The 12917-nt window shown below is 38.2% G+C and overlaps 1 protein-coding gene across 1 annotated transcript; it reads left to right on the top strand.

The window, feature by feature from the left end:
* The first annotated feature begins 1254 nt into the window (after window positions 1-1254).
* Window positions 1255-2229, top strand: LOC105464591 (olfactory receptor 5A2). The gene has a single exon (XM_011712601.2). The coding sequence runs from the start codon at window positions 1255-1257 to the stop codon at window positions 2227-2229; it is 975 nt and encodes a 324-aa protein (XP_011710903.1).
* Window positions 2230-12917: the final 10688 nt, after the last annotated feature.

Below are 12917 nucleotides of genomic sequence, written 5' to 3' on the forward strand. Positions count from 1 at the left end.
AGGCTGGTCTCAAATTCTTGAGCTCAAGCAATCGGGCTGCCTCCACCTCTCAAGTGCTGGGATTACAGGAGTGAGCCACTGTGCCTGGCCTGTTTCCTCAGTTTGATCTTACATCAGTGCCAGTCTGTCTTTCTTAACTGCCAGATATGTATGGGCTTACCTCTTGTCTTCATAGTGATCGTCTGATCTGGCCTGATGACATCAAAGTTGTCCCTTGCTTATCACTGTCTTTAAATATTGAATGAACCCTCTTCTCCCTGCTGCTTTTCTTGCCCAGGAAATATTGATTGCTGTTGGTTCTTGACCACAATGGCTCAGCCCATCTCAGTCAGCTTAGGTAATGCTCCCCTTTCCCCTTCATGGAGACCTGTTCATATCCCTTCTTTCCTATAATTGTGCCGAGTGTGCTAGTTGAGATTTTCATCATTCTATGAATTTTGTGCAATGACTTTTATTAAGAACATTATATAATTAGAATAAATGTTCTGGTCCTAAACATGATAAGTGTGTGTGTGTATATATAAGCACAAACATACACATATATACAATTAACCCTGCACACATATGTATAACATATATATATCTATATATATACACACAAGTATACATATACACACAAATATGTATACACATACACACATATTTTTTTCCCACTTAGTTTTACTACCTAGAAGATTGTTAGACTGTTGCCTGGATTTCCTCCCGCAAAATGGAATATGTCAAAAATTGTAGCCCATTGTATTCAGTTCCCTTCTTCTGAGTTCTTATACTAAAGATCTATAATGCATAAAAATGCCTAACTTTATTATACTTTATTTATTTATACTTTATTTTCAAGTCAGAAAGTCTAAAAAAGCCATAGCGAACCTAAGTCCAAAGGGACACTTCAAACTCATCTGATTCAACCCTCTCATTTCCCATTTGAGAAAATGAGAATCTGGAGAAATGACTTTTCCAAAGTTCCCAGCAAGTTATGAATGGAGCTGAAGACAAAACTCGGGCTTCTGACTCCCAATCAGTTTCTACTTTATTATTAGATGGATTCTCTTTTGACCACCAAACATAGAGCATATGGATTATCCTAGGCTGACTTCCTCTGAAAAGTCTTTGCCTAGCAGGTGGCTGGGCTTTAACTGGGTGTTGTTTAACGGGATGCTGACTGTATGATCTTCCAGGAAATACCCACTCTTACAATAACAAACAAAATTTAACTGACCACAGGATTCTTCTTTCCTTTATGCAGGAAGCAGGCCTATGGCTGTAGGAAGGAACAACACAATTGTGACAAAATTTATCCTCCTGGGACTTTCAGACCATCCTCAAATGAATATTTTCCTTTTCATGTTATTTCTGGGACTCTACCTGCTGACGTTGACCTGGAACTTAAGCCTCATTGCTCTCATCAGGATGGACTCTCACCTGCACACGCCCATGTACTTCTTCCTCAGTAACCTGTCCTTCTTGGACATCTGCTATGTGTCCTCCACTGCCCCCAAGATCCTCTCTGTCATCATCACAGAGCAGAAAACCATTTCGTTTGTTGGCTGTGCCACTCAGTACTTTGTCTTCTGTGGGATGGGGCTGACTGAATGCTTTCTCCTGGCAGCTATGGCCTATGATCGGTATGCTGCAATCTGCAACCCCTTGCTTTACACAGTCCTCATATCCCATACCCTTTGTTTAAAGATGGTGGTTTGCGCCTATGTGGGTGGATTCCTTAGCTCTTTCATTGAAACATACTCTGTCTATCAGCATGATTTCTGTGGGCCCAATATGATCAACCACTTTTTCTGTGACCTCCCTCCAGTCCTGGCTCTGTCCTGCTCTGATCCCTTCACCAGCGAGGTGGTGACCTTCATAGTGGGTGTTCTCGTTGGAATAGTGTCTGTGCTAGTGGTCCTCATCTCTTACGGCTACATTGTTGCCTCTGTTCTGAAGATCAGCTCAGCTACAGGTAGGACCAAGGCCTTCAGCACTTGTGCCTCTCACCTGACTGCTGTGATCCTCTTCTATGGTTCTGGATTCTTCATGTACATGCGACCCAGTTCCAGCTACTCCCTAAACAGGGACAAGGTGGTGTCCATATTCTATGCCTTGGTGATCCCTGTGGTGAATCCCATCATCTACAGTTTTAGGAATAAGGAGATTAAAAATGCCATGAGGAAAGCCATGGAAAGGGACCTCAGGATTTCTCATGGTGGACCATTCATTTTTATGACCTTGGGCTAATGTTTACAATGAAGCTGTGAGCTGGGTCAGTTATGCAGGCATTTATGTAATTTTAAACTAGTTGATCTATAGAATGAATTGTGTGAATCAGGCTTTTTTTCCCTCCTTCTTAAGATTTCACTAATAGTTTGCCTGTTGGCTATTAGAAAACATTTTGGCCATTGTTGCTTTGTAAAATGAATAGCATTGTATAGTTTGAGATTTTAAATGCTCTGCCTAGCAGAAAACTTCACCATGACAAAACACGTCCTGGAATGTCAAAACAGAGTATGTATAGGAAGAAAATCATCGAAAAAATGTTAGTCCAGCATTTAGTGTGGTGATCTTCAAGGTACAGCATGGTATAATGATCTGAAGAGGATGATGTTTTTCTAAACATAGTTGCCTTTCCCTCTTCTGAGATTCTCAAATGGTTTGCTTTAGAGCCCATGAAAACCATAGGGCAGACACTTTCCCGTGTTTCAGAATCATGGCCATAGGAGGCCCTGTGACTGATGGGGGAGTTTTAATACTCTTTAGATGCATTAAAGCAAGAATTCTGATTTGGCCCTTGATGTAATTTGGATATTTGTCCCCACTCACATCTCATGTCTGATTGCAATCTCCAGTTCTGGAGGTGGGGCCTGGTGGGAGGTGTTTGAATCCTGGGGGTGGATCCCTCATAGGTTGGTGCTGTATTCATGACAGTGAGTTCTTGTGAGATCTGGTCATTTAAAAGTGTGTAGCACTCCCCCCCACCCCCTGTCACTCTCTCTCTCCTCTCACTCTGCCTCTCTCTTGTTCCTGCTTTTGTCATGTGATGTGCCTGCTCTCCCCTTGCCTTCTGCCATGATTGTAGGCTTCCTGAGGCCTCCCTAGAAGCTAAGCTGATGCCAGCACCATGCTTCCTGTAAAACGTGAAGAACTGAGAACCAATTAAATCTCTATGAATTACCTAGTCTAAGGAATATTTTTATAACAGTGCAAGAATAGTAGTCCTTAATGACTGAACAAACAACCTCTTGGCCAATTCAATCAATTACAAAAAGAGGCCACTAAAACAATTTAAATAAAACCAAGGAATTATTGCTTAAGCCCAAAGTGACAGCTTTCTAACCAACAATTAAAGTTTCTTAGGAATCTAAAGAGAAGCATACGCTCATCTGAGATGAAAAGTTCTCTATTTTTACCAGGGTTGTGATTAATTCTAGAAGAGAACTTAGCCAAGGAATTGAAGAAAATGATTTTTCTCCTCTACATTTTCTCAGAACTTGTTATGTATCCTTGAACTGGCAGTAAAGAACTGGAATAAATTCATTCAGCTGTGGCCTTTCTTGGTTAGGCTATAAATAAGTGAGTAAATGATATCTGCCTGTGTGGCTTTAGGCACATTGCTTGGACTCCAGGTGCCTCAGATCCTCATCATAAAATGGAAATTATAATAGTAATTTTATCCTAGGATTATTATGAAGAATTAAATGAGCCAGTACATGTAAATACTTAGAATACTGCATTGTGAATAGAAAATGTCCAAGAGGTGCTATTACTATTATTATTATATAATGCTTAATCATTATCCAAATAGAAAAAATGGAAGAGATTTCCTTAGTTTGGTAGGAAATGTAATTTTTGCAATGGCTTTATTGCATTAGAAAGAGGATCTGGAGGGACTATTGCAAAGAGGGTTAAGAATATTCACTTTTAAGTAATTGGACCTGAGATTATTAATTTCATCTCTGCCATTTTGTAGGTTCATAGCCTGATCCAAGTTATTTAGAAACTCTATTTTCCTCATCTGTGAAATGAGGATAATAATTGTAGCTACCTGAGGACTAAGCTCTGATTTTTTTCTCTTGCTCAAATTCCTTTCTAAGGGGTCTGGGGAGTCATGCCCTACAAACCATAAATTCTCATCAGATGGGTTTTATTTAACCCTGGATATAGTGACTTACTTTACAATCTGACTCCAGCATAACAAGGAAGAAAATCAAAATGTTTTATACCAAAAACAATTTCCTTGCCACACCTTGAAATTGCCCTGCAAAGTCTCTGGTGGGAAAAATCCACATGCTATAGAGAATCTCCTCTCCCCTTTGTTTTCCTTCCTTTATTCCCTGACATAGGAGATAATCAACTAAGAGCCAGGCACCTTTTTAAGTCCGATAAGAAGCAATTTACAACCTGCTCTCTCTGAAGTCTGCTATCTGAGAGCTTCTTCCGCACAATAAAACTTGGTCTCCACAATCCTTTACCTGAACCTGAACATTTCTTTCCATTAATCCCAGGTCTTCAGATGAACTCAACCAATTGTCTGCCAGAAAATGTTTAAATTTACCTATAGCCTGGAAGTCTCCACTTTGAGTTGTCCCACCCTTCTGAACAAAACCAATGTCTTTCTTAAATGTATTTGATTGATATATCATGCCTCCCTAAAATATATAAAACCAAGCTGTACCCCGACCACCTTGGCCAAATGTTCTCAGGATCTCCTGATGGCTGTGTTGCGGGCCATGGTTACTCATATTTGGCTCAGAATAAATCTCTTCAAATATTTTACAGAGTTTGACTCTTTTTGTCAACATACCCCATAAAATTGATGCAACAATTAATTGAGAATATACATAAAGAGGGCTTAGCCCAGTGCCTGGCATATGGTAATACTTAGTACAAGTTAGCTTATATTATTAGTCAATATCTTTACTCAGTTTTATATAAATCAAGAAAAATCCAGGGTAATGTGTTAAAAAGAGACCAAAGAAATAGGTTTAGGGTATCCACTCCAATTAAGACATATTAGTCTCAGCCAAGAGGCACACCCATATTACTATCTCTATGATTTCTCTTGTATATCAGAAGCAGTTCTTAGGGAATTAGAGTGAGCTCAGGTTCACAGCTGTGACCATTTCGCCAACTCTATCAGCTATCTGGATGCCTCTCCCCCTTTTCCTTATAGCTTTTTTTCCCCTCCACCTTTCTTGACCTGTACTCCAACTCACCAAGCTCCTATCCTTCAGTTTGTCAATTTTCAAAATGGTAGTTAATCTTAAGTTCTCCTAATGTCAAAAGTCATTGAAATGACACAATTAACTAATGAAAATATCTCATGCTTTGGATTTACATGGAGCTATTATCAATCTTTACTATATCCAAACTTTTTTGATGAATGGAGATTCTGAATAAAAAGTCTTCATAAAACTTTTTCTTGTTCAATCACATATATATCTACCAGGAATGGTAATTTTCTCATTGCACTGAGAAGATATAAGGTACTTTTGCAGTTGGCCAAACTACCAAGAAGAATGTAAGTCTTATTAATAGTGATTAATTCTATTGCATAAGATGGAGATTGGTTGTAAGACTTGAATGTTTTGGGGTTTACAGTAAGCTACATGTTGAATGTTTCCTAAACAAGTGTATTTATTATGGGGCTTATAATCAGACATACATTAAACAGAATATTTTGGGCCCTTAAGGAATCAGGCATTTTATAGCCATTTGAAGGAGGAGGAGGTAAAACTCTTTCCTGGGAGGGCTAGTCAGCTGGAGATAGAATTCACTTTAGTAAAATTACCATCATCCAGGGTGTGGCACTCATGTTTGCAACTTCCAAAAATCTTTTCCAGATGGACTGAAGTTAACAAAGCTCAGAACAGCTAGCTGTATAAGCCAGAATGACAGATTTAATTTTCAGTGGAGAACAAAGCTGCCAAGCTTGAACTTGTGCCAGTGGCACAATTCTCCATCTGTCAGGAAGCCATATAGAAAGACAAATTACAATGAAAAGTCTATTTGGAGAGAAAGGGATCACAGCAAAGCGGATAAAGTGGATCAGTTACTGATACACCCAGCTAGAGGGTCCAGATCGGCTGAGGCCCTGGGCAAGGGCACCACCAAATTTTCTCCCCAAGCATTCCTTTTCCTCTCTTCCAAGATGACTGTCCTCCCTTCTAATCAATACTTATAGATTGATGAACTTACAGCTTTTCCTACTTTTAGTCTAAGAAATATATATTTTTTTCTGTAAAATGCTTCTGTTACACAATTTACACACAGAGGGTGCATAGTGAAACCACGGGCTGATTTTATGGTTTAAGTTTTAGAGTTTCGTAGACACCTTGTTGTTGTCCTAGGCACCAACAGCATTCACCTACTTTTTTTTTTCTTTGTAGGTACATATAATTATGCACACTCATGAATTAATGAGTGATGCATTAAAGGAGCTCTGATGAGATGCTTAACATTTTTCTAAAGATGAATAGTCTCATGTTTCTAGTCTTAAACCTTCACAAACCTAGAGCTTGCCTATTCTGTGATCATCCACAGAAATGAGGAATCATTTGCATTTCACTTGCTTGTGTCCAGATAATGAATCTGGATCTCCCTGACATAAAAGTAAGCAGGGGCAACCTGACTACCTTGTATGTAAGGAGATACGCCATGTATACCAGCACATTCTCCCACTAGCTTGATCTGTGACTACCTCCCTGATTTCCTGGTGACTTATCCCCATGTTTGTAACGTTTTTCAAACCCACTGGGGATGATAAGCCAGCTGTTTATATCAACCTTCACTGACTTTATTCCACCCTCTCTCTTCTTGTGCTTCTTTCTCTCCTTATGCTGGTTAAGACCTCCTATATGCAATAATGCTTATGGGCCTGGCCAGGGATGAGAGTTCACTCTTTCCTACAAGCAAAGAAATAGTGACACTAATCTCTTGCATGAATGGCTTGGAACTTTTACAAACTAGATATAGCAGCATCTCTCTTCAGAGTTGCCAGACCAAATGGCTGGCACTATCTAGTTGAAGAGACTAACCACACACTTTGGGTGGGACCACATTCTATAAATAAACCAGCAGCTGGGACCCAGGGAGACCTCATAGAAAAACAGAGAATTCATCTTGCGCTCAAAGCCAAGTTCTTCTGAAAGAGAACTATGATGTCAAACTAGACTTAAATGTGAGCATGCATAGAAAAATTGGCATGCATAAAGTATCACTTTGATATTGTATGGCATATTCTTGTTTGTTCTAATAAAACATCTTTCTTATGCAACAAGAGGCTGGGTTGCTTTGATCTTAAGAAATTCTTAAGAAGCCAAAATGCTCCGCGTGGTTTAGAAGGAGAAAAGCCTATAAGTCAGACACAACACTGAAACTCATAGCTCATTTCCTAACAACTGAAAGCTATGTATGTAGCCTGGCAGGATTGGCAGTGAGACTCCATCTGGGGCTGAGCTGCAGGGGGAGGTGTCCTGGGAGAGTCATCAAGAAGATGTGGGTTCTGAGAAGTCCTGCACCAATCTAGTCTTCCCTCTCCACATTTCATGTGCCCTGTGAGAGATACTACTGACAATTGCCTGTATTGTCTGTGCTACTTGTATAAATGTCACCTTTTTTTTCTTGCAGACACTTCTGGTTTTCTTGTAGACACCAGAAGGCAAAGCAGGTATTCCTTCTCTGTTTAACACCTTCAATGTCTGTGGCTTTCAGATCTTGAAAGGCTCTGGAATTGTTTTTCATCATACGTGCCATCCCTGGTAGTTTTCCAACAGCAGGTGATGCATGAGATTTTCTTGCTTTAGCAACTTAAGCATCTTTTTATTAGGACTTTGGCCTTCTTTATTCATTTGATTTCCCATTTTTTAAAACCTCTTCCTATGTTTTAACATTACAAACTATTTGTAATAACATTTCAAAAACAAATAACTTTATCATGTGGTTTTATGTTTCTTTTTTTAAACTTTACATACATTTTATTTTTGTGGTTGATTTCATTCCTCCCCCTTCAGCTCCTCCTCCACCTCCCCCCGCCAAGCAGCAGGAATAACCTGAAGGTTCCCAAGAACCCTCTCCCATTGAGTCCTACCTGGAAAGTAGTTACCTACTTGGAGAGTCCTCCTCATCACTTTTTTTTCCAGCTTTTATTTTAAGTTCCAGGATACATGTGCAGGTTTTACATAGGTAAACATGTGCCATGGTGGCTTGCTGCACAGGTCATCCCATCCCCTAGGTATTAAGCCCAGCATCTGTTAGTTATTCTTCCTGATGCTCTCCCTCCCGACCCTGACAGGCCCCAGTGTGTGTTGTTTCCCTCCATGTGTTCATGTCTTCTCATCATTCAGCTCCCATTTGTAAGTGAGAGCATGCAGTGTTTGGTTTCTGTTCCTGCATTAGTTTACTGAGGATAATGGCTTCCAACTCCATCCATGTCCTTGCAAAAGAAATGATTTTGTTCCTTTTTATGGCTGATTGATGTTTGATTTACTTTTATTTTACAATTACAATGAACTGTAACTCACCATTACACTTAAAAAATTGTATTATTTTAATTGACAGATCATAATTATATATATTTTTGGGGTACAATGTGATGTTTTGATATGTATTTACAATGTGGAATGATAAAGTCAATTAAAGAATTAAAGTCAATTAAAGAATATTAAAATAATCATTTTAATCTTTTTTTTCCCCTTCTTTTTTGTGTTCAGCATATGTCCCTAAAGCTGAGTTTGATAGTATCTCTTCTCTATTCTTGAAAGGCAGCTTTCGTCTTGTAGGAGTCCCACTGTATTAGTCTGTTTTCAAGCTGCTGATAAAGACATACCCAAGACTGGGCAATTTACAAAAGAAAGAGGTTTAATAGACTCACAGTTCCACATGGCTGGGGGAAGCCTCACTCACGATCCTGGTGGAAGGTGAAAGGCACATCTTACATGGCAGCAGACAAGAGAAGAATGAGGGCCAAGCAAAAGGGGAAACCCCTTATACAGCCATCAGATCATGTGACACTTATTCACTACCATGAGAACAGTATGGGGCAAACTGCTCCCATGATTCAATTATCTCCCACCAGGTCCCTGCCACAAAATGAGATAACTATGGGAGCTACAATTTAAGATGACATTTGGATGGGTACACAGCCAAACCATATCATTCACTTCAGCAAATTTTTCTGTGACATTATTACCTACCTGCCTTTTTCGGGTTCTAAAGAGGAAGGGAAGATGAACTGTATGCTGTACACTCTCAGACACCTAGGCTTCTGTCATTGATAATAAGACTGTTGAGGTCCCAGCATCTGTTCATTCAATATTTGTTGAATGAATGAATAAACATTTGTATTTTAGAACAAACAAATCTTAGTATTTGGGCTCCTACTGAGTCAAAATTACCCTATCACTTACATTCAGCAAAGTTCCTAAAAGTACTTGATAAAAAATAAAACAAATACTTTATGTGGCAGGTAAGTTCTCAGTAGACTTCTTCTGGGGGAAATATGGTTATCAAGACTATCTAATTTTTATGCTATATTATATTGTAACAACATATATTCTTTTTTGTTTCAGAAATAATTAGTTTTTTATAGTGCAAATCAAAATTATGTGTTGATCGGCCTTGTGTTTTAGATCAATTAAAGTATGTTAATAAAGTTATTTATTTCGGATTCTATGTTGAGGATACAGAATTTCTCAGTTTTTCAGTCAAATTTGACAGATTGCAATTTAATTTTTAAAACTATGATTTAATTATACTTTTAGAATGAAAGCAAAATGTGGTTTCCTCATATCTTTAATCTACACACATATATGTATATATGTTTACTACTCAGGAATAAGGCCTTAGGAATATTAAGACATGTTTTTATGAGCAATCAGTAGGCTACAGAAATTGGTATAACAGTGTAAGCTGTTTATGTTTTAATAAGCAGAGGCAATAGAAATTAAAATTAAATTAATCTGCTTAAAAATATAAACATATGAACAAAAGGTTCTATTTCAAAGGTAACAAAGGAAAATTAAAGCAATTTTTCTACCTAATAAAATATCAGCCCAAAACAAATATTAAAATAATTTAAAAATTGCATTATCTGAATATGGGGGAAAATACGGTGAGTGATAGTATACAGTCACTTATTTCTAGGGAAAATATAAAATGATTTCAACATTTTGAAAATATAGTTGTGGTGATATTTGGTTAAACATTTAGGCTAAATCCACACTTTTGTCTTTACTTCTTCCTGGAGCCCACTTAAATGACAATAAAGGTTTTTGTTTTTGTTTTTTTGTTTTTAAATTATAAAACCACCAGGATGTAGAGAATAGGAGAAGTGGTGACAAGAGTTGGAAGGTAGAAAGCAGATGTATGAGAGGCAACCAACTCAGAATAAATAAATCAGAAAGCTATGGGTTTTGGACGGGCTAGGGTGGAAGAATAGGGAAGAAGCCATTTGATTGCACGATCTCAGAAAGGATCAGAAACAGAAACCACTAGGAACCTGCACAGGGTGGGTGAGGCTTAGAACTGGCAGTTTGGTTGAAAATCTATTAAGAAACAACTGGATTCCTGGACCATCCCCTCCCTTCTTCTTGCATCCAGCAACCTTCCCCTAACCATCCCTCCCTAACTCTGTCAGAAGACCGGAAGTTTGTTCTCTGGAGAACTGAACCAGGGACTGTGGGCTCAGAGCTATCAGACATAGCTAAGGAGGAATGTTGAAAAAAGAGGCATTTACAATAACATCTGCATCGTGAAAAGGGAGATTTCCTCGGTTTGAGCTCCTCTGTTCACCATGCACTTATTCCATTCACTCATTCAACATTTGGAACACTCCTAACTGGGTTGATATCTTCTAGGCAAAAGACTGAATTTCTATGTAGAGAAAATCCTGCCCAAGGGAACATAACTACTGATGCTTACAGGAGGGGTCCATCTCAGCAATTGTGAAGTTGCTGCCAGATCACCTAGCAGAAAGTCTGCCGGAAGACTATCTCTGACCATGAACACCAAGCTTCAGATCTTGTTTTTTTAGTGTTCATTCTGCAATTTGAAAGCATACTCAAGGACCACGAGACAGAGCCTTAAAACAAACAGAAAAAAGGAACCCAATGACAAAAAGACAATCCAAGGGCTATAAGAATAGGAAAAAAATTCAAAAATTAATACACTCAGATTAAAGAAGATATTGTGTCCTTCAAACAAGAACAGGGTGCCATATCAGGAGCAAGAATGAGGATAGAACCAGAACTGCTTTTCATTTTAAGTATTAAAATTAACTTGACTTTTAAAACTGTAACTATGTGTAATTTACATTTATTACATTGAGAGTTGTTTCAAAAGTCAGTGATTATTTGTTTATTTATTTATATGCCATAATCATTCTTTCTCAGAGGAGTATCCTGATTTTTTTTTTTTTGTTTACAGTGGGGAAATATGTCCTTTTCTATTCTCAGCTGTCATAGAGTAAGTTTGGTTCCAATTCTGGGTTTAGACATAAATCCTGATTTGTTTAAGCCAATCAGCAATCAGCAAATATCATCCAAAAGCTGTAACAACTAGCTTGGAGTAGAAGTGGGCAATATAGCCCAATCAAAGCCAGAAAAATGCAAGGAGATCCTTGCTAGGCATCTGGGAAGAAATCTTTCATCTGTGGTATCTACCAGAGAGATGCTGTCTTCTTTAGGATGACATGAGGTGAGACCATGAGATCTGGAACTTGTACAAGAATTATGCTACTACTAGGAAAATTTGCCACAGGATGGCACAATTCCTGCATAAGGCATACTAAACTGAATAAATGAAATTGGATATTTGGTAATACTGTTTGAGCCAGTGGATCAAATTTTCTCTGAATACCTCTGTTTTATGAGCTAAAAGATTCACTTTAATGCTTCATTCAGTTTAAGTTCTTTTTTTCTGCCATTAAAATAAAAGATTCCTGAGTCTAAAATTAATTTTGTAATATATACCAAGAATCACAAAAATAGGACTCATTTTGAATAAGTTATCTAAATTCTTGGGATGTTAATTGCCTATTACTGTACAGAGAATTACTACAAAACATTGTGGCTTAAAACAAAAATAGAAGAAAATGGTTAAATAAATTGAGGTATAGTCAGTTGGTCTATTATAATGCATCTGGAAAATGATAATACTTATATAAGCACTCAAGGGATTTTGACAACCTACAAATTCTGGTATTCAAGAAATGTAATTTTCATCATCATTCCATAACTCTATTTTTACTTTATGCTCTCCTTTTTCCTCCACTGAGGGAAAAAAATCAATTCAAGTTCCTTTTCTTCTCCATCCCTCAGGTTTATGTCTAAGTTCTGTAGAACTTGAATTATGTCAGAGTATTGGGGGCATCTGATCCTTGATCTCACCATACTAGCAACTCTGAAAATATCTATTGTTTCATCAGATACCAGCTGTTAAATCACAAATGAGTTGCTGCTGATTTCTGTTTATTCCTATCCTCAAGATTTATTAGGTCCGATAACTCTGATAAGCCACCCTTGGTTAGATGGAGATTGTTCCGTTTCTCCCATCCTGAATATTGCACAGGAAACTGCACCACTCACATGTCTACTTGGAAGCCCCCACGACCCTGTTTTCTTAAGTTTCTGCCTGCCAACCAAGACCTGGAACAAAACAAAGTTAGAGGCTCTCTGCTTTTGGTGTCTCCTAACCTGGGTGAAGGTTGTGATGTGTCTCAGGCTTTGTCTGTAAGCCATTCTGAAGACTCACTCATGATTTTGGTCTTATCACTTCTAATTCAACTGCCTTTTGCTGTCAAATTTTTTCTCTGAGGCTTGAGAATCTAACAACCTACCTGCCTGGGAGAAAAGAAATGATTAGAGATAGGGGGAAAAGAATATTAGGTAGAAAGCTACATGATATTTCAAACATTTTATCTTGTTATATAC

Source organism: Macaca nemestrina, chromosome 12 (genome assembly GCF_043159975.1).
Source record: "Macaca nemestrina isolate mMacNem1 chromosome 12, mMacNem.hap1, whole genome shotgun sequence".
Lineage (NCBI taxonomy): Eukaryota > Metazoa > Chordata > Mammalia > Primates > Cercopithecidae > Macaca > Macaca nemestrina.